The 22436-nt window shown below is 38.6% G+C and overlaps 2 protein-coding genes across 5 annotated transcripts in view; one reads left to right on the top strand and one right to left on the bottom strand.

Moving 5' to 3' along the window:
• The window catches only part of LOC131310836 (lactoylglutathione lyase GLX1-like), a 68972-nt gene that overhangs the window by 45658 nt on the left and 878 nt on the right, over positions 1 to 22436 (top strand). The window contains exons 1-8 of one of the 4 annotated variants that reach the window (XM_058338077.1): positions 18566 to 18641; positions 19907 to 20041; positions 20145 to 20269; positions 20883 to 20947; positions 21027 to 21239; positions 21906 to 21953; positions 22042 to 22149; positions 22255 to 22407. In XM_058338077.1, coding sequence (XP_058194060.1) covers positions 19926 to 20041; positions 20145 to 20269; positions 20883 to 20947; positions 21027 to 21239; positions 21906 to 21953; positions 22042 to 22149; positions 22255 to 22407 — 828 coding nt within the window. In that variant the 5' untranslated portion in view covers positions 18566 to 18641; positions 19907 to 19925. The other 3 variants (XM_058338069.1, XM_058338094.1, XM_058338086.1) reach the window with 3 other exon arrangements.
• Positions 51 to 4319, bottom strand: LOC131310791 (glucan endo-1,3-beta-glucosidase 1). The gene is made up of 4 exons (XM_058338002.1): positions 3993 to 4319; positions 1921 to 3210; positions 658 to 685; positions 51 to 305 (listed from the first exon to the last, which is right to left on the bottom strand). The coding sequence occupies exons 1-4, from the start codon at positions 4066 to 4068 to the stop codon at positions 143 to 145; spliced, it is 1557 nt and encodes a 518-aa protein (XP_058193985.1). The 5' UTR covers positions 4069 to 4319; the 3' UTR covers positions 51 to 142.

The following is a 22436-nucleotide window of genomic DNA, read 5'->3' on the forward strand; positions in this document are numbered from 1 at the left end:
AGTGTTGGGAGTTGGTTGACAAAATTAGGAGTGATGGGTGCACAGTGAGATTTCGGTAAAGCAAAATTTACCCATTAAAATAATTGCAGCTTGGTATACAGAACCTAGAAGATTAAATTTATTAGTGTACCTTGGGGAGGGGTTAACAAATGAATGAACAAAATAATAGAGACAGAGTGAAGCCCAGGAAAACGCATAAACCGTTGTCCAGTGCACTTGTTTGGGTGCTGGTGTATCTTAGTGAGTATGCTCCACTTGATACTGTTGAGTTCACTCTCTCGGTGGTATTATTGCTTACTTGCTTACTGCAATCACAAAGTAAATTTATCATCAGAAAACACTCAAAATAGTCGATTGAAGTAATTATTTCGTCATGTTTGAATCTTGGATTTGTGACGGTGAAGTGAAAGAGAAGGGGAAAGATCGGTAACTAAAATGCAATGGAACGTATCTGGTTGAAAACCTTTCCATTAAAACATGAGAAAAAAGGAAAACCGAGGAGTATTTTTGTTTGTAATAGAATTGGAGTTACTTTGATTAGCATTGAAAAACAGAAGATTCGAACTGATTTAATACCATTGCCAAAAACATGGGAGAAATGAGAAGGTCAAGAAACAAACATATGGACAGTACCAAAAAGCACAGAATTTGGCTCACCTGCCAGGATATATACAACTCCCGTGACCTGCAAATAGTGCCCCCCACAAAAACCATGGTCAGACCATAATACATTCTAAGGTACACCAAAAAAAAATGCAGAATTCGTGGAACCCATTTGGCTAGGCTACATGTCTTTGCCATCAGCCCCAATGGTTAGTCCGATTGGTTGGTAGGTTTACTCCCTACACAATTGACAAGGGTTCTATTCTTGGGGTTAGGCCGCAAGAAAAAATTTCTTGTGAATCCTCTAGTCCTGGCGTGGATGGCTTGCCTTTGACCAAACCAAGGAGGGATTAATCGAGATGAGCGTGGGCTGGCCCAGACACCTATGACCGTTGAACCAAAAAAAATTCTTTGCCATCAACAATGTACTCTTTTTCGCTTTTTTTGTGCTTGACTAATGTAGATGTTGCCTTCCATGTACAGTGCGAGGACGAAAACGACATGGTAGGGGACAATCTCAATTTTTGGAAAAATGAATTCAATGGGGCATTTTGTTTCTCTTTTTCCCAAGAAAATGGACTCTAGTTTCACATTTTCTGCAAAATAGAGGTTGAAGACTCACTATCACCAGCTGGAAATCTTGCCGCAATGACATTTTTCATCCAATGTGCTATGGTCTCAAGTGGGCACCACAAACAACTCATGAATTGTGCTGCAGCTGAGCTACTCTTTAAAAAACTTATTTGGAGAATTGTTTTGTGAAATGGTTTCCAAAATTACGAAATTCTTATGGAAACACCCCAAAGATGTTTTCAGATCTGCAAAAACTTTCTTCACACAAAGATGAAAAGATATGCAATCAAGGAGTGTTTTCAAACCTCTTGATACTGTTATTTTTGGAAACATGGGATGAAAACGAAGACCACAAAAACAATACGAAATGCACTAAAAAGGAATCCTGATACTGAGCCACAGGCAAACGCCAAAGGGGTTGAACAATCACTGCTCCTCTTGTCCTCAAGCCCCTCAAAGCAATCCATTTAGTTCTCTCCAATCAAAATCGTTTAGATTCATGCAAAGTGAGAGTAAATAGTCCTGTCGCATCTCCTGTCCTTGCTCAAATGCGGAGTCAAATCCAAATTTAAGCAAAAATGACTGGAAACCAGCCTATGCTCATTTTGAATTGAAATTTACTCATTCTTTACCATTCTAGCAATCCCGGTTTGCAGATATAGAGAACCATAGCAAAGGATGCTTTTGCTCAAAATTTAAGATAAATCCAAGTAAATATTGAAGTCTTGGAATTGAGCCACTTACTTGGGTCAGTGGTGGTGATTGTGGCCACACCCTTGAAATCGCAAGACCCTTCAGCCCTCTCTTCCTTCTGGTAGTAGTTATTAAAAGCATAAGAAGCGTGATTCTTCACGTTATTAGGTTGATAACAAGTCTCCCCTGGTTGAATCTCACTACAATTTGCTCTCCCTGGTCCACAAGCCCAATCCAATGCCGCCTGCAATGTCCTTGAATCTACATCATCCTCCGCCACACAATACGTCTGGTTCGTCGTGTCATTCGCCAAAAATGTCCCAGTACCAGAAACATGTAACAAGTAAACCGGCGTAGAATTTCCATAAAACAGCCCCCAGTTAGCCTCTGACACGGGCGGGGACCTCAAGTCCTCATTAAACAACTCGTATATGTACACACTGGATGTGAGCTCAGGGTGTAAAGGGGTTCCACTTCTGTCAAACACATGTTTAATCAAATTCGAATTGTATGTATCGGCATTGTCAGTCGTGGCATATGGTTCTTTTGAATCACCCTTTGAAGGCCACCCGGTTTCAGTAACAAGCACTACAATATCGGTAAAGTTCAGGTTCTTCATAGAGAAATACACGGCGTCAATCATCGCATCAAACACGCTTGTATAATGAAGCAAAGTATTTGGGTCCACCATTTCCTTTGAAGGTGCCAATGGCTTGAACAACGAATTATCCAAAGGAACAACGCCTTTGTTCTGCATAAAAACATAGTAAGGGTACAGATTCATCATGAGAGGAGATTGTGTTCGTGACAAGAATTGAAGTAATGGTGAGAGGACTGGGGTGAGGGACTGATTGAAAAAAGCTTGTGAAGGAGGAAATGGGTCAAGCACTAAAGAGGCAGCGTGAGGGGTTGAAATCTTGATTCGGGTATGCAACCTGGCGGTGACTAGGGCACTATAGAGGGACTCTATGGCAGGCATTAGGACAGGGGAAGAGGAGGGGATGGTAGTTAACACCTCATCGCCGACTGCCACAGCTGTGATTACGGTTTGTGGGTAGTAGGCAGCGACATTGCGACGGATCCAAGCGGCAGCAGTGGCATTGGAGGAGCCAATGCCGAGGAGCTGGTTGTTTGGAACGCTGACGATAACCCTAATCTTTGTTCTAGCCAAGGCCCTGAGTATATCGCTGTTGGCGTCGTAGAGCCGGACATGGGTGATTTTCTGCAGTTGTAAAAAAGCGACCAAATCGGTAGGAGAGAGGAAATTCGACACATCCGTGCCTAGGTTTACACCCACATAGGGTTCATCCCTCTTCCGTTGCTGCTTAATCTCTGCAAATTCTACACATCAAACCCATAAAAGTTTAGCACTTCATACACCACTTTATAAGCACATCTCTAAATTTTAGGCAATTATCTGAAATTGGTTTGGGGTTATTTTCCTGGTATGAACCCTATCGTGAAATCGGAACCATAACTCTCCTCATGCACATTATGCACCAAAAGATTATGAATGTGTGTCTATCTAGTGACTTTCTGAAATGGGTTCGTGGTCGTTTACCTATTTTCACCCCGCATAGGGTTCATTTCTCTCATGTTGCTGCCTAATCTACCCAAATGTTGCAATGCAACTCACACCCACAACAATATGGCAAGTTTTTTGTTTTTTACTACTAACTCAGGTTTCCAGTCTAATCTATGCGCACCTCGGCTAATTCTTAGGAACCAATTCCACCGTCCTCTAGTAAACGCAATTAAAGCAGACACAAGTTCCGGACTGACTCCACAAGAATTGACAGCACCTAAGAGGTTTTTGAACTCAGACCTAGTTCATATGCATATACATATTTGTAGATTCTTCTGAACTGGGATTGTGGTTGTTTACCTGGTGCCAACCAAATTATGAAATCAGACCCATAGTACTTGAGCACTTCTGATACCCAATTTCTATAAAGATACGAATTTGTGAAGAGTGGGTTCGTGGTTGTATATATCTAAATTTTGAAATTAGGCCCACAGCAATTTAGCACTTGATACACCCAACTTGTTTACACAAAGGCTAGTAAAGCAATTGTAAAGCAATTTTGCGACTTTCTGGGAAGTGGGTTTTGTGGCTTTTTTACCTGGTAGGAGAGTGGAGTCTGCAGCGAGGAGGAGCAGGAGGAGGGAGAAAATGGCGGTGAGCTTAGAATTCGCCATTAAAGAGAAGCTTGAGCTCTTCTTCTCTCATCTTCCGCTTATGTTTCAGCCAATCCGTGCATTTTATGTGTGGTAAATTCTTGCTAACTTCAAAGTGTTTTCACAAAGTTTTCTTCTTTGTGAAGGGAAAACAAAGAAACAAGACATTTGAAGAAAGAATCGAAGAAAGTGCGAGGAGAGCGTCGCTACAAATCTTTTCGTGCAGTACCCGAAAAGATGTGTACGTACTACCAATAAATTACTCAGTAGCACTAACACCCCCGGGCTAATAGAAGTTAACGTTATGAACCCCTCATTGTATTGACTTTCCACCGATACCAAATCTCTAATGGCGTTATCAAATTTATGGGTTAAAATGTTACTCCATCTGTCTTAATTTGTTTGTTCAATTTTGATATACGTGTCATCTTAGAGTTGAATATATCTTAAAATTTAAGTATAATGTTTTATAAGATTTTAAAAAATTTATCTAATAGAAGTAATTGAGATTTATCAAATATGAAAAAACATTACAAATTGAAAAATATGAACAAACAAATTGGGATTAAGGGAGTATCTTATAAGAAAAGTAAGAATGTTGCAATGGTGTCATTAAAATTCATGTTAGTGTAAGTCGAAATGCATCTGTACATACAGAAAAAAAAGTGTTTTTCCCAGTCTTCCCTCCCCTCTTCTTCCACTCCATCTCTTCCTAGCGAAAATATAGGGGCCTATCCTCAGCTTGGAGTTTCTTGGCTACTAGTAAGGCACTAAAGTATGTTTTTTGGGATCCTATCTCGAGAGTCCATTAAAGCAAAAAAAAAAAAAACATTTATTGCACAATTCAACATTTGAGACCTACCCTATGGGCTTTGAAAGCATATTCAGGATGTTCTTGAGAACTCCTTTGAACTCTCCGATGTTTGAAAATGCCACGGGTTAGGACCTCAAATTTCACTCCATCTTTTCCTAGCGAAAAGATAGGGGCCTATCCTCAGCTTGGAGTTTCTTGGCTACTAATAAGGCACTAAAGTGTGTTCGTTGGGATCCTATCTCGAGAGTCCATTAAAACAAAAAAAAAAAAAACAAAACATTAATTGCACAATTCAACATTTGAGACCTACCCTATGGGCTTTGAAAGCATATTCAGGATGTTCTTGAGAACTCCTTTGAACTCTCCGATGTTTGAAAATGTCACCGGTTAGGACCTCAAATTTCAAATTCTTAGCCCCTAATTTATCTTCACTATGAAATGAATGATTTTTTTTTTCCTTAGAGTGAGAAGGAGGCTTCATGCAGAGAGGAGGGGGGGGGGGATCTAATCATGGAGCAAATTGTTTGGTCTCACACTCGAAGTTTTCTTCGTTCATACAAGGTCAAATTTGTAGGTCCTTGTTGCGTTTTTTTGATAGTTGAGGGGGGTTATGATGAAGCTTTAAGATCAGTACGGGTCTCAGAGAGACCAAGTGATAGTTTATGGTCTATGGTATGATTAGTCCTACATCCAACCTTGTGTAGTGTTTGAACTTTGAAATTGAATTCAAAACCGACGTCCAACTGGAAATTTGGAACTACCTTTTCCAAGTTACTATAATAGCCTCATGAACCGACAGCCAAAAAATTAAGGACCACTTGCACATTCTTCTTTGCCATTACGTTAGGTTCGAAAAAGATCGAAAGTAAGTAGTACATCAAAAAAGGACTTTTTAGTAATTTTTAGCTGGTCTAGGCTAAATCAGTGGAGGTGATGGTTCTGAATTCCAGCTGGCATTCTCAACTAAGTTTTGCTTATGTGCAATTATTGTCGGAAATTGATTTCTACACTCTTTTTTTTATCACGTACGTTTTTTTTTGGTTTTATTTGGTATAAATTTACTCTATTGCCCCTTAATATGTGAAAAGTGAACTTATGAAAAGGTGAAAAGGTGAATTCACATGAATAAGAACAAAAAAAGAAATATATGTGGTAAAAATAGGAATGTAGCAGTCAATTTCCTTATTATTCACTTCAATAAAAATGCCAAAGTGTTTCTAACAATAATATTTTTTTTGTCAATATTGTATAAATCAGTAGGGTTAGTGTGGGTGTTAGAGTTAGTATAGGAGGTTCAGAGATCATCCATAGCCATGAACCTCAAAGCCCCGCCCCCCGTGGGACTCAAACCCTGGTCACCACTAGGGAAGGGAGATGACAATAATTTTGTTCACTTTCCTTTAAAGAGGGTAAATATTATTTTTCCTGTGATTGGTGAAATTGTGTAAGGTCTACGGACGTGTTTTTATAATAATGAATAATGAGTTAGTTTGTGATAGGATCCGCACAATTTTCACCAAACACGGAAAGCGTAATGTTCATCCACTTTGAAAGTGGGTGAACAAAATTATTTTCAATATTTTTTTTGGGGGACAACGGGAATGGATTCTCGTGTTTCTGCTACTCTGAGCAAGTGCGTGACTCAAAGTTGGAAACTTGCTCAAGAAAATGTCCTTTTTATTATAACACCGACAGCCAAAAGGTATACCAAAATGGGTTATTCCCTTCCATGCCACAAGTCATTTTCCGTTCTCACAAAAAAAAAAAACCCATAGTGGTTGAGTAGCGGCTGTTCAAAAAAAAAATTTGAGTAGTGAGTTTTTAATTTTTGTTTTGTTTTGTGATTAAACGAATGTGCAGATTAACTTATCAGCACCGGCAATAGACTAAAGCTTGAGATGCAGCACTTTTAGGCCCCCAAAATATGCAAAATGTAGGCGGTCATTTCCATTTTGACACCCACTATAGAAGTCTAAAGAAATTTTATACATAATGAGAATATGAGATACACGCGATGAATTTTTATTTATGCGAACAAGTTAAGTTGTATAAGCGATGAATGTTGAAGATATATTGTGCCTCGCTAAAAGATACTTTGAAACAACTTTTGATAACATTCATGGTGTGGACATAGTTAGTGCTTTTGCTTAAAAGATCACGAGAAGAGTGATATTTAACTAATGCGTTTAAAGTCTTGTAATTCTCTCTTCTTCTTCTTCTTTTTTCTAAATTAGTGATATTTAAGTGATGTTTTTATACTATCTCGCATCGTTGGATTATTGTTTGGAATTTTTTCTCGTTGGAATGCTTGTATTGGATTTGGACAGCCAATATACACTTTATGTGTTATACGTTAAAATTCATGAAGGGTCTTCTCTTTTATTTTCACTTTAGATCTTTGAAAAGTCAAGACTGATCTAAATTTACGTAAACCTGAAATTACGACCAGGCATCTAGCTAGGGTTGCAAAATAACCTAGCTGTTAGCTAGCAGCTCAAGACTCGGGTTGTAAGGGCTCGGCTTTGCCTAGTTCATTAAGTAAACAAGCTGAGCTCGAATAATATTTTTCACTTGTTTAGTAAATGAGCCAAGTTCGTGCTAGCCGTAGCTCAGCGTGTAGATAAGTTCGGTTCATTTAGGACTTGGATCAAGCTCAAGCTCTCAATACTAATCAAGCTCGAGGACAAATGTTTGGGATCGACTCGAGCTTGAACCAAGCTGGAGCTCACTGCTTTGTTTGGTTTGTGTTTTGAAATTTTTTTTGAAAAATAGTAGGGGTAATAAGTTGAGAGAGATAGAGAGAGAAATGTTAGAAGTAGGGAGAATCTATGGAGAATTTTTTGAAAAATTCTTTTTGAAAAGGGAAGAGAACAAGGCTAATTATCTCAACTAAGCCGAGCTCGAATACTTAAAAGATCAGCTCGTTTACACTCTTACCTCTAGGGAAACAAGCCCTTTGGTTGTTGTTTCATACCTATTCGGCCAAATTTTCTTGCGATTAGTTTTTAAGTTTGTTTTGAAAAAAAAGTTATGCTAAAATTTAAATTGTTTTCCAGTTATATTAATCTCAAATGGTCTTTAACCAAGCCGATCACAATTCATACTCAAATAGTCCGTTAATTTTACATAATGGTAGGGTTCAGGCTGAGTAGCAACTTGTTCAAACTTTAGTTTGAAAATATAACAAGTCTAAGAGATGTGTGCAAACTTGGTTTGTTAACAACCTATCTTAGAGCAAATTTTTAACATGTCCAACAAATTTAAATGTTTGATAAAAAAAAAGAAAAAGAAAAAGAAAAGTTGAATGTACGACATAGAGTAGGTATGAAGGTGAGACATGGAGTTCCACTTTGTTCACCTTATTAACTCATAAGTTGTTCAATAGTATGGAGCCTGATAAGTACTGTATTATTTGATCACATTGAGTTAAGAAGGAGTAGGGGTAATCCTAGATGTGATTTTTTCAAGACACTTTTGGTACTTTCAGGGACTTCTAAATCCAAGCTAAGTAACCTATATGATGGCAAAAGACAACTTTTATATATGAAGCTCTCACAATTATCAATCATTGCGATTTAACAGCCCTAGTTGGGCGAGCCACGTAAAAATTGAGTTTCTTAGTCAATTGCTCCTTTTTTTAATCTTAGTGCATTCGTGTTTTCATAAGTTCTTACTGGAGCTTTGCATATTCCTAACACATGAGTGAGTGGAGAGAGAGAGATGAGAGTAAAAATTTTTAAAAAAATTATTGAAGACCGTGCGTGAAAAAAGAAGAAGATTGGCTCTAGCAACCCAAACCAAACGTTAAGATCTGGGATCCAAAAAAAAGTTCCCTCGAAAGCCAGAGCCAGAGACATAGAAATGGACAGATTGGGTACTATAATCTGCAGGGAATCACGAGGTCACAGTGCAACAATTCTATAACAAAGTGGGGTCACCACTCCACAAAATCGGAGGACAAATTCTGCCATGTCCGGTTAGACATTTAGAGGGGACTTGCCATGAAGTTGTAGCTAAGCTAGCAATGTCCTTTTTTTTCTTTTTTCTTTTTAGCTAAGCAATGTCTTTTTTTGTTACTATTATTCTAAAAAAAAAAGGACATTGCTTAGCTACAACTTGGGTTTCTATTAGAATGAGTGCAAGAAGGTAACAAATTAATGTAGAACTTTAAATGTGATTATGCAAATAGTAGCTAGGGAGGGCTGAGAGGTTAGTTTTTTTGTCACAATTTTATTACATGACCTTTCGTCGTCGTTTTTTTTTAAAACTGGATGTCTGATCCACTTGTGCATGCTTGGATTAATTCTGAGCCCCTAAAGTTAACACCGCATTAAAGTCTCACATAATTCTCACAGAGAAATCCTCATAGAAGATCAGGATCCAAATAATAAGGGAGAAAATAGGAAAAATGTGTCACCCTATGTAGAATAAACTAGGCTTCTGGCATCAAGAGATAAACTTTCAAGATGGAAGTGAGAGACATCACCAACTCTTCGGAAGTCTCCAGATGTTTCTAGAATATTCCGGATTGCTCTAGTCTTCTGAAATCTTTCCCGAAATACTCTGAACTCTACTAGAACCTTTCCGGATTGCATTGGTCTTCTGGACTCTTCCGAAATACTCTGAATTCTACAAGAACTTTTCAGACTCCATAGAAAATATTCTAGACCATGCTAGAACCCTCCGAAATCCTTTGAAAAGTTATGGACTATCACAGTATCTTTCAGGTTTCTCTCGAAACTTCTAGAGATTTAGTCATAGAGTTGTCATTGTTTAGAAATTATGTTTCTTCTTATAAATAGAAAAGGGGTATCATTGTAAAAGTGAGAGACTCATGTTTGAGTGAGGTCTAAGTGTGAGGTGATAATGTGAGAGTGGAGATGCAAACTCTAGTGTGAGAGTGAAATATCCAAATGTGATGTGTTCTAAAACATGTCTTGTGTATGTAGGTTGAGCAACCCAGTGGTAAGCCCTTTTAAAGGTGTGTCCTGCCAACTCACAAGTCAAAAGACTCAAAACCAACGTCCGATTATCGTAACGGAATTCAAGGACAAGCAAGTTATTGTTTATCTCTCTCTCTCTCTCTCTCTCTCTCTCTCTCTCTCTGTTTTCCGAAATGGTGTTTAGGGTTTCTTCCTCTGATTTTTATTTTGTACCAAATTCGGTTATCTCTCTCTCTCTCTCTCTGATTTTGTATCAAATTCTTTCGTCAATTTTGTTAGGGTTTTGCAAAATACAGATGGCTCCCTAGGTAGATATTACCTACTGTATGACCCAATATGACCGGGTTAGACTTGATTCTGGGTAGATATTACCAACTGTGTGGCCCAATATGACCGGGTTAGACTTGATTTGCTGGAGATGAAAGACAAATTAGATGTGGTTAACAACCAAATCGTGGTGACTGTTTGACACACGAGACAACAAAAAATTCACATTAAAGTTTTGTTCTATCAACTAGCGGTGTGCCCGTGCAATACACGGGAGTGCAATACACGGGAGCGAAAAAAATAACAATGTGATTTTTTTTATCCCGTGCAAATGTGCACACCATTATATGTTATTTTTGATCTGCTCAATCTTGAAGTTCTTGAGGTGTTGGATGAGTTCGGCCGCTGTTGCTTGGTACTTTATCATTCTTGGTCCCGAGCTTCGTAGTCCCCAAGAACCTGTTTGACTATAAGTTGGGAATCGCAGAGCATGGCAAGATCTTTGACCTTCATTGCAATCGCGGAACGTAGGCTGGCCAAAAGGGCCTCGTATTTGGCTTCATTGTTTGTGGCGGGGAAATTGATGGTAATAGCGCTTTCGTGAAGAGTTCCGCAAAGGGAGACCAAGACGACCACAACCCCAGCCCCCGCTCCATTGTTGTTAGAGGCACCATCGACGTGGAGGCACCATATGTCTCTTTGGAACAAGGTGCCAAGTTTGTTGGACTGCTCTTGTAGTTCGGCTACAGGTTGGGACGGTGCTGGATTGTTAAGGTTGCTCATATCGTCCGGAGTCAGCTCGGCTATGAAGTCAACGACAATCTGCCCCTTGATTGCCTTCCTCGGTTCGAAGCGAATGTCGAAATTCGCGAGTTCGATGGCCCATTTGGAAACATTGTTAGAGAGATCGGCTTTCCGGAAAAGGCTCTTGAGAGATGCTCTGTCAGGACGGTGATAGTGTGGGACTAGAAGTATGGCAAAAGTTTTCGTGCAGCTGAGACAAGTGCAAATGCTAATTTCTCAAGAAGGAGGTAGCGTGTTTGCGTGGGTAGGAGTGTTTTGCTGGTGAAATTGATCGGAATGTCTTTAGCACCTTCTCGCTGAACCAATGCTGAACTTACGGTGTGAGATGAGACAACGAGGTATAAGTAGAGATTCTCAAATTCCTTCGACTTGACCAGCAGTGGAGCCGAGCTGAGGTAGCTTTTGAGTTCAGCTAACGCTATGTCGCATTCTGCAGTCCACTCAAAATTGCGTCGGCTTTTATCTTTTAAGGCGTGGAAAAATGCATGGCACTTATCTGACGACTTGTTGATAAATCGGTTTAGAGCTACCGCCATGCCTGTCAGCCTTTGGACTTCCCGGATTGTTCGTGGTGGTCGTAGGTTTGCTATGGCCATGATCTGATTGGGGTCGGCCTCAATTCCGCACCTGGTGACCAAGTGTCCGAGAAATTTTCCCATGCTCACGCCAAATGCGCACTTTTCTACATTTAGATGGAGCTTGTGGAACTTCAAAATTTCAAAGACGTCGGCCAACTCCCGAAGATGATTGTACTGCTTCTGGCTTTTAACGACGAGATCGTCTATGTATGCTTCGACTGTATGGCCGATCTGGGCATGGAGCATTTTGAAGATGGCCCGGGTGAATGTGGCATCAGAGTTCTTGAGCCCGAAAGGCATGACTCGGTAGCAGTAGATGCCATACGGAGTTATAAACGCCGTCTTTTCCATGTCATTTGGATCCATTGCGATCTGGTGGTAGCAGGGTAGGGGTCTAGAAAGCTTAGCCGAGCATGGCCGGCCGTGGCGTCCACCAGTTGGTCGATTTTTGGTAATGGGAACCAATCCGTTGGGCAGGTGTTGTTTAGATTGGTACAGGGCTGAAAAAAATACCAATGTAACTTTTTTTTCTTCCCGTGCATTAAACGGGCACAAACGCTAATAATAATACGAGAACTAAGAGGATTGGCAAACTTTTTGGCATATGTCGCTTGCTTTTTGGCATGAAGTTTCGAAAATGCTTCTTGAATCATAGTTTTGTGGGTTGTGCTTTTATTTGCGAGTGCAAAGCAGCCAGATTTTGTAGCGTTTTTGGACCCAATATGGGAACCAGAACTAGGGATGGCAATCGGGGCGTTCGGGGCGGATATGGGGAATTCCGTACCCGATCCCCGAAACCGAACCTCTACCCGTATCCGCCCCGTTACCCGAACGGGGAGAGCAAGAAGAAACTATAACCGAACCATTCGGGGTTCGGGTAATCCCCGAACCAATTGGGTACCCGAACCAAATGACAACTGCTATGGGCAGATCTGAAAATTTCGTCCGATTTCAAGTTCTTGGAGTGGGTTCTGATCGATGAGAGAAGAAAGAAGGAGTAACAAAGAGAGAGAGAGAGAGAAGTACGTACTGTTCGTATGTTTGAATGTCGCCGGAGCGGCCGATCTCCGAAGCCTTCGATCTGTGTATTTGACCGAATATTTTGCTTGACGACATTGGAGAAGGTGGGTGGGGGTGTCTCATGTATGTGTGATTAAGAGAGAGAGAGAGAGAGAGAGAGAGAGGAGACGACGACGAGCGGCGGTGAGGCTGCGGAGGGTCGTCTGCAACGCAGTAAGAGAGGAGGGCGTGGGTTTGACTGTTTGGTAGGAATCTGTAGCTGTCAATTGTAAGCCTAATTATAAATAAAGAAAAGGGTTATCACACTCCAGGCCCTTAAACCTTAACACATGCAACAATTTGGTCCCTAAATTTTTAGACATATGCATTTCGACCACTGGACTCCTATACATATATATTTCGGTTCGATTCGGTTCGGGGATCTGCTAAACCATACCCAAACCGATACCCGTTCGGGTATCCAAGGCCTCAACCATACCCATACCCACGGGGAATTTTTCGGTTATGGTTCGGGGAATATTTTCGGTTACGGTTCGGGTACCCATCGGTTCGGTTCACTTTGCCATCCCTAACCAGAACCACCACTAAAAAGGTGAACAAACCCAATAGTCCCATTCCGCTTTAACTTTTAGTACATTTTGTTCTTATTCAATTTTTTTTCACGTTTGTTAGTTTTGTGTCAAATTTTTATAAATTATTATTTCGTTTCAACGAAACGAATCAGAAAAGAAAAAAAAATTACTTTTACCCAAATATTTTGAGAAATAAGCACTTATTAGCAAAAAAAAAATCAAAAAAGTTGCCTTCTTTTTCTTCATAAAAAGTGGTTATTTTCCAAAAAACTTTAGGCAAAAGTAATTTTTTTTTTTTACTTTTCCAATTTTTCTCATCAAGACGAATCAATAATTCATAAAAGTTTGGTGCAAAACTAACAAATACAAAAAAATTCAAATAATGACAAGAAGTACTAAGACTCTGTTCCGGAAACCTTCTTAAAAAAATAAGTACTTATTTTGCCACTTCTCATTAAAAAATAAGAAGGGTCATTCCACAAAACTCAAATAAAAAGTTTCTTTCACATTTTCAAACTCAAAAATAATGTAAATGAAAAAAAAAATTCAATTTTTTTTGCACCGTATTAAAGATCTCAATGAGATCTATCAAACAAGATCCATAGCGGTAAAAAAATTATTTGCGTAAACACATGATTTTTGAGCTTGAAGTTGCCTTATACAAAAAATAAGACTGTTGCTATGATAATGGGCGCCAGCGGAAGGAAATCGTACCGGCGGCCGCGCCGGGCCGTCTCCGGCCACCGGATGGCCGATCCAAGCCGTCCAAAAATTCTAAAAAAAAAAAACAAGGGGGCGTGCGCGTGAATCAACGTCATCCGAGGTGTGTAGGGTGCTTGATCCGAGCACCTCTTTTCCGTGTATATATGATCAAGCACCCTACACGGAAAAGGGGTGCTCGGATCAAGCACCCTACACACCTCAGATGTCATTGATTCCCGCGAAAGCCCCCTCGGTTTTTTTTTATAGAATTTTTGGACGGCTCGGATCGGCCGTCCGGTGGCCGGAGACGGCCCGGTGCGGCCGTCGGTATGATTTCCCTCCCAGGCGCCCATTGGTACCTATGTAAATTCTGAAAAAATAAGTACCACTTTCTTATTTTTTTGGAACAACCCTTATTATTGGACAAAAAATAAGTTCTTATTTGTTTTCTAGAACGGGCTCTAATTTTGCAAATAAGTACTTATTTTTGAATTAAATGTGATGTATTGTGATAAAATGACCTATTTCGTAAAATGAGTAATAAATATTTAGAAATTAAGAACTTAGCGGAACAGGGCCTAATTATCAGTGGGCTTTTTTACTAAATTTTTATAGTTATGCTTTTAGTTTCCAATCTTGTTTCCTTTCCTTTTTTTTTTTTTTTTTCATTTTTTAATTTCTCCAACTATTCAAAATTGGAAAACCACAAGTCCAAGGATACAGATCATCTTTTTATTATTTTCTTTAACCAGGTTGGATTTTGATAATATCACATAAAATGCCTTTTTAAAAAAATAAAATAAAATGCCTATTTGATTGGACCACTCACCACCAGCTAAAGATGTATCATGCATGCAATAGGGACCAGACGCAGGTACAAAGGAAATGTGTCAACGTCTCAATAGAAACTAAATCACTTTAATTTAGTTTTTGTTCTGAGAAAATTCAAAATTCATACTAAATTCAAAGCTTATTAGTATTCTATCCTCGGCTCAACCTAAGGCTTCGTTCAGTTGTCAAGAAAGTACAGAAAAGGATGGGAAAATCAACTTTCCCATAACTTTTGTAGTGTTTAGTTGCCAGGAAAGTAGTGGGAAACATGTTCTTAAGTTTTCCAGCAAGATTTACTTTCTTGCAAAAGTGATCTGGCCAAAAGCATAGGATTTTGCGGCAAAATTTTCTCCATTGTGGGGCTAAAATAATTGGCGGGTAAGAAAAAAAGCAAATGACGCCAATACCAAAAAAAATACGAATTAAATTTTTAGAAAGACACTTTAAGATTTATGTGAGTAACAATAATTTTGACTACTGTGGTACTTTCTGAGATAATTGTTGTGGAAAAAATTAGTAATTGATTTTTTTTGGAAGTATTTATTTATCTTGTCATTAGTCTTCAGTTTTGTTTTGTACTTACTAATCATCAGTTTTTTTTTTTTTGCCACAACGATAACAGATAGTATTATAAAAACCAATAACGAAAGTTAAGCGGAAGACCCGTCCCAACAAACAGGATCGAGTAACCACAACGGCGAGAATGCAGTCCAAAGACAAGACCCCGAACCATTCACACCTTTTTCAGCCAACACATGAGCAACCTTGTTACTAACCCTACGTACAAAAGAGTAACTAATCAAGCATAGTTGTTTAAAATTTATTTATTTAGTTATCATCTATTTATTTTTTAAGCTTCATGTTAAGGTTTTGCATTAGATAAAATACCTTTTTTGGTATGTGTTAGCTCTCAAAGTTACTTTTAGCCATGAAAAACAAAAAAATTTCTCATAAGTGTCTTTTCCTAACAAATGAACCACTAAACTTGAGTTTTCTTGCAAAAAAATTTTGTCAAATGAACACTCACAGGAAAATAGATTTCTTTTTCCTTTACTTCACTTTACTTGACTTTTTCTGAGAATAACTTTCCCGTACAACATTCCTGACAACTGAACGGAGCCTTAGGATGACTTTGGGTGGTTGTGGAGCGGGTTTATCTCATCCAGTCCCGGCTAGGCCATTCCAAAATGTGTAATTTTTCCCGGTTTTAATTAGCTCCGATCTCTAATAGGAAATCGTTTTGGTCCTCCAATCCCCATACCGATTCCCGCCACATACCCAAATCTGCATCGTCGTTATTAATTTTTAAAGAAGTACTACTATATTTAGTACTCCTAATTGGAGTATTGATTAGGCAAGTTAATCAAATCCCTTGATATTTTCCTCAAAATTAAAGTGACATCCAGAGGAAGTCAATGGTCACTGCCTAGTGATGACTTTTGAAATTGAACGAGACATCACAGCCTGACAAGGACTCGGAAGTGGAACCAAAGCAGCCCAAGTGTTAAGTCCAAATGCAACACAACAAAAGAGCTTTTAGAAAAGTTGCTAAACAATAGCCACAAATTGCACCGAACAATCCTAGGAGCTGCATGCACCCACGTTTCATTATTATTATTTTTTCGTTTTTCACTTGTTGGTCGCGGGCCAACATCCTGTCCGCGCAGGTCGAGCGGTGGCGATACGCAGAAAATAAAGCTGCGCGTTTACCACTACCTGCGGGTTTTGATAAGATGGTAAGTACTTGATCCTAACACTACTATTTAAATAATCGATACAAAGTTCAGAAATCATAAATCCTAGCACATTCTTAACTTATTATCAAACAAAATAAATTTGAGAATTCACAAACACATGCAACCTGCAAAGCGTTTTCTTGTCGGTAATTTTAACTTACTACGTCCTTATGTTTGGGCTGAGTTATACTCTGAATTTTTATTTTTATCCAGGACTCTATTGGTGGACAATAGAATTAGTCCCGAATCAGACGGTCCACCGGCCTGGCCGAATACAGTTCTAAAGAAAACTTCAATTTAATCCTTCAACTGGAGGAGTATGATTTTCTTTGTCACCAGTTGTTTACGGGGAGGGATGGAAAAAAATTGGAAGTTCACTAAAACTCTACTCGTATTTTTTATTTTTTTTATCCGCTACTAAAATTTTGCATTTGAGCAAGAAAACAAGAAACGGTATGAGTGCGAAAAAATAAAAGGTGAAATTACATAGAGATCCCCTCATTTATATCTATTTTTTCACAGACACCCCCCTAATGTCTAAAATCGCCCAAACATATCCTATCATCTACTTAAAATGAAAAAATCGCGAGCTCTTTTAACGGAATGATGAAAATAATAATTCTACCCCTTAAAAATCATCCATAATGACCCCCTCATCTATGATAATTAACCAATTCGAAACCTATGCTTCCAAATCCCTCATCCCAATTCTGATGTTTCATTTTTGACCCTCAAACGTGACTCAAACCTCTACGCCTCAAACCCAACCAAAACTTGGACTACAAAAGATGTGGAAGCCGCTGATAGTTGCTAGAGCTATGAAGCTTCGGTGGATTCAAGATTGAGATTTTGAGGGCTTCACAAATAGCTCCCCCCCCCGCACTCGCTCTCTTATATATATAGCTAAAGGTTGAACCCAATTTCTCTCTCTCTCAAAACTCCAATGTTCTTCATGATTAGAAGCAGTTAACCCAGGTTTCGCCAATTGAAAGCGCCCATGGACAAATTGAAGATGAAGAGATGTATTTGTGGTTTGCTGGATAACGAAGAGAGAGAGAGAGAGAGAGAGAGAGAGAGAGAGAGAGAGAGAGAGAGAGAGAGAGAGAGAGAGAGAGAGAGAGAGAGAGAGAGAGAGAGAGAGAGAGAGGGGATGGGGATGAGAAGAAGAGGGGGTAGAGGGTTATGTTTGTGTCTAACCAACAAAGAGTATTTTCGTCCAAAGGATACCATAAGCCCTTGATATCCGACATTATTTCACGGATATTTAACAGAAGGGATCCACTTGGATAATGTTTATAGATGGGGTCAGTGTGGGCAATTTAAACGTTAGGGGTGTCATGGGAATAGGGATAGAGTTATGATTTTACCCTAGTAGCGGCAAAATGTATATTAGTATATAATTAAAAAGATGAACTACAATTTGAAAAGTCATTGAATTTAGGAAAAATTAAAATTACATAATAAAAAGTTATAATAAATGATGTTTGTCATATGCACGTAAAGTACCAAAAAAAACTAATTTTAATTTAATCTATATATACTAAAGTGAGACATCTTGAATTGTGCCTGACACTTTTTCATGTCGTTAAAAATATCGATGATAGAATCGGCGTCAAAACTTTTAGTTATATTCTTCTCAATGTACATGATCAAGGAAGTTACTAGAAAATCATCTTCCATCCTAATTAAAGTTTTCCCCCCTAAATTTAGACCTTATCTTTTATAATACTTCACTTTGACCCATTAAATTTAGTTATAAATACTTTTTTGGGTCACATTTTGCGGAAAAAAATATGAGTAAAAACTAGTATATAGTAAAAAATAATGACAAAAATCTAGCCGTGCCAGGTTTATATAAGTTGGAAATAATATTTTTTTTACATATAATAATTATATTTTCTAAATATTTTTGTCCGTCATCAGTCATCACTAGACCCCTGGCTTCATCTTTGGGAAATAGGTATAGATAAGGGGTCTCCATGTAATTTCAATTTTACCCCCACCGTTGGCCATTTGTCACTTGCCTTCACTATATACTCCCTCCGTCCCAAAATGATTGTTCGGTCCGCAAAACGGAGTGATAAAAATAATGCAATTTTTTCAAGAAAAAATTCAAACTTTTTTCACAAATTAAAAATACTCATTGATATCTAGTAAGTTGTTAAAAAACTTTTGATTTTTTCTAGCAAAAATTGTATTGTTTTTAACATCTCATTTTGCGGACCGGACAAACATTTTGGAACGGAGGGAGTATATTCTTCTGCATACTCTCTGTAAGAACAGCGTTTTGTGATCATTTCACAGCTTTCTGTCCCTCCTTGTCCCTGGTAAGCTCTCATCACTTTCACATCCGTTCTCTCTGTACGAGTAGGGTTTGCTCTCTCTCTCTCTCTCTCTCTCTCTCTCTCTCTCTGTACGTTTAGATTGTGATTTTTGATCGGTACGAGGTAACATTCGAAATTGCAGATCAATTAAGTGGACAAAGTTTAGTATAATTATCTATTGCGTACCTAATCTTGCATAAATGCTAGGTTTGTGCTCGTTATAATCGATTGATAGAAAGAAACTTTTTCTCTCTGTCATTCTGATGTCCTAAATATCTACTTGACCGAAAGCTTTCGACATAATTACGTATTCGTGTTGTTCGATTACAGTAGTGTGATCCAATTTTGAAGACCTTATACGCTGTATTTGGCACCATGTACTTCACGGCTTCGAACTGGAATCGGTGGCCATTTTTGGTTCAAAGATTTAGCTGAGATAAAAAAAGAAAGAAAGCTATGGCTTGAATTTTTTTATGCAAACCGTAGCTGGAAGCCTGGAACATCGTGTTTGACTTTTCTGTACTGTGAAATTCTGCGGATCAGTTCATCTCATGTCATGGTTATACTTGCACATTCAGGAACATACATGTATCTTATGTCGAAATTTTGATAAATGTTTCTTGAAAAAAACCAGAATCTCGAATATGAGTACAAGAAAACAGTGTGATACTAAGTTACAGTCTTACAGATCTTGTCGTCAGTGCTTATTGTAAGAGAACGCAAAGAAGTGCTGATTTGCTTTAAGATGCGCAAGATCCTTACAAGTGTATTTTGCAATTTGGATAATATCTTAGAATAGTGGAGTTCATATATTTGGCTTCTGAACCTTTCAATTAGCTTCATCCTTTTTGTAGGTGCTATCTTGAACATGCATGGATATATGCTTCCGAATTATAGTTTTACTTTCTTGTGTTCGTTGGAGATGGTATTTTATGTATAGTTGCTTTTAAGGGTCTGTAGTCCATCTGTTATAACAATTCTTGTCACTTTGTTGCTTTGAACTGGTGGCCAAGTGCTGCCTCTCTAGCCAAAGATTGTTTCCAGTAAGGAGCAAACTGTATCCTTTTAAGTAACATGGATGAGATAATATTTGGGGTGCTTTATCTTTGTACTCTTATGTGTGAATATGACCGTACTATCCATTTGATAAGTACATCTGGATTTGTGGTTGGGACAATAACACACAGTTTTCATATTAGATATTTATTTCCCAGGTTTTGGTTGTGATATATTTTTAAATGCTGAGAGCAATTTGTTATTGGAAGCAGAAAATTGCATTTAGTGGATATGGCTGAGGCTGCACCGGCTGTTCCCAGTGATGAATTGTTCGAATGGCCAAAGAAGGATAAGCGCCGGTTCTTACATGCTGTGTATCGTGTTGGTGACCTTCAGCGCACCATCAAGTATGCGATATCTTCTTTAGATTTGCTAACTTCAAATGAATTATACAGGAAAGCTTTGCGCCTGTTTAATTTTCAAATCAAATTTGAATTTGTGGAATATCAGGTTTTACACAGAATGTTTCGGAATGAAACTTTTGAGGCAGAGAGACATTCCGGAGGAGAAATATTCAAATGCCTTTCTTGGATTTGGGCCAGAAGAATCAAGTTTTGTGGTGGAATTAACATACAGTATGATAATACTCCATGCTTGAACTCTCAATTAATTTATAATTTTATGATCTTGCGTTGGAGTTATGAAGTTATCTGCACAATATTAGATTTGCAGTATTCTTTTGTTTTCTCCGTAGTCTGTGCTGGTAAACTACAGTCAATTTACCAGAATAATTGTCATTGCCATAGTGTTTTGACTGTCCCAAACCCAGTATGGCTGCTTACCTTTGTTAATAAGTGCATACCATTTTTATTGCTGGGTCTAGCCTGGTTGATAAGCTTCTAGGAGTGATTGTCATACCCAAATCATTTGTAATGTCCAAAATATAGCACTGCTTCGCATGTTTATCAATTCATTCTAAGTTTTTGCTGAGAAGCCTTTAAGATTTGTGTACTCTTGCATTACTTCCACACGAGAGGAGGATTCATATGGGGGATAAAATTGTTTTGAAATCATAAGCAAAGGAAGCTAGTCACAAAACGCTTGTAGCGCATGATGAAAATTTGCTGGCACCTTCTCTGGCCAAGGTGTCTGCATTACCTTTGAAAGCTCCTCCTCACGTTGTTGGGGTGTGTGATTTTAATACATTGCTCTCCTCTTATTTTATGAATTTCTGATACTTATTGGCAGACTATGGAGTGGATAAATATGACATTGGAACTGGCTTTGGGCATTTTGCCATTGCAACCACAGATGTAAGTACCACAATACTATTTAATTTTTTCAGCACATTATTGGAGTTGGGGTAAACTGGTATCCTCATCTCACATTCAGGTTTACAAAATGGTTGAAGATATAAGGGCAAAGGGTGGCAATATCACTCGGGAGCCTGGTCCAGTTAAGGGTGGAAAGACTGTCATTGCTTTTGTGAAAGATCCTGATGGCTACACTTTTGAGCTAATCCAGAGGCCTCCTACTCCTGAACCCCTTTGCCAAGTAATGCTTCGTGTGGGTGATCTTGAACGCTCCATCAAGTTTTATGAAAAGGTAAATTTCTAATCCAGTAATGGAACCTCAGAGAACTTTCTGATACTTGGTTTCAAATTGCACTGCATTTTTTTTCTTCTTTTGCCTCACTTCAAGGATATTGCCCTTAATAACCTATGGGGCAATGTAATAATAGATACAACTATTCCCAGTAGCAAAGAGATGAAAGCAAAGGAAATCCCTGCTGCGATTAGGCTGATAAACGAATGTGTATAAGCTAGTCTTTATTGTTGAAAATGTTGCTGAATTCAGGTTCAGTTCTTCTAGACCATTATGTTTGTAGGGACATTGAAGTAAACTAGATTAGCAACATCCATATATTAAGTACACATTTATCCTACAGGAGCATTGAAATATATTTTTTCTGTCCTGAACTCTTGATTTAGTTCATTATACAGTCTGAATGTCGTTTAAAATGTTACTGAACTCCGATAATTTTTTTTTAAAAACCGATAAAAAAAATGTTCCTAAACTCAGGTTTAGTTCTTCTAGACCATTAGGTTTGTAGGGACATTGAAGTCAACTAGCATAGCAACAGTCAGATATTAAGTACATGTCTTGTCCTCTAGGAGCATGTCAGAAATGTATTTTTGTTTCGTCCTGATTTAGTTCATGGTACAATCTCGATGTCGATTACGTAATGTTTTTTGTTTCCACGTGTGTCAGGCCTTGGGGATGAAACTACTGAAGAAGACTGATAGACCAGAACAGAAGGTGAACATTGTTTCCATGTTTTTCCATTAACTTAATGTCTCCTGGTGATGATCACCAAATGACAAGTCATGTTGCTTGTATTTGACAGTACACCATAGCCATGATGGGGTATGCAGAGGAAGAGGAGACGATTGTTCTGGAGCTGACATATAACTACGGTGTCACTGAATACACCAAAGGAAATGCCTATGCACAGGTTGCTCTTCAGAAACTTTAGCAAATATTGGCATTTCAATTTTCAACTTTCTCCTGCTCCTCCCCCATTATTCTTTTTTGTTGATGGATGCGACATCTACTCTAGGTTGCCATAAGCACGGATGATGTATACAAGAGCGGTGAGGTTGTTAACCAGGTTACCCAGGAGCTTGGAGGAAAGATAACTCGACAACCAGGACCAATTCCTGGACTTAACACCAAAATCACCTCCTTTCTAGATCCAGATGGCTGGAAGACAGTAAGTTCCTTCAGGTTTTACTTTGTTTT

This window comes from Rhododendron vialii, chromosome 2a, assembly GCF_030253575.1.
Source record: "Rhododendron vialii isolate Sample 1 chromosome 2a, ASM3025357v1".
Taxonomy (NCBI): Eukaryota; Viridiplantae; Streptophyta; class Magnoliopsida; order Ericales; family Ericaceae; genus Rhododendron; species Rhododendron vialii.

Bases quoted from the DNA above. Each gene is read 5' to 3' on its own strand.
- LOC131310791 (XM_058338002.1), bottom strand. From the start codon at position 4,068: ATGGCGAATTCTAAGCTCACCGCCATTTTCTCCCTCCTCCTGCTCCTC. The intron at 3,211-3,992 runs GTAAAAAAGCCA...TTTGATGTGTAG, and splicing joins AGACTCCACTCTCCTACCAG to AATTTGCAGAGATTAAGCAG. The intron at 306-657 runs GTGAGCCAAATT...TTGTGATTGCAG, and splicing joins AGTTGTATATATCCTGGCAG to TAAGCAAGTAAGCAATAATA.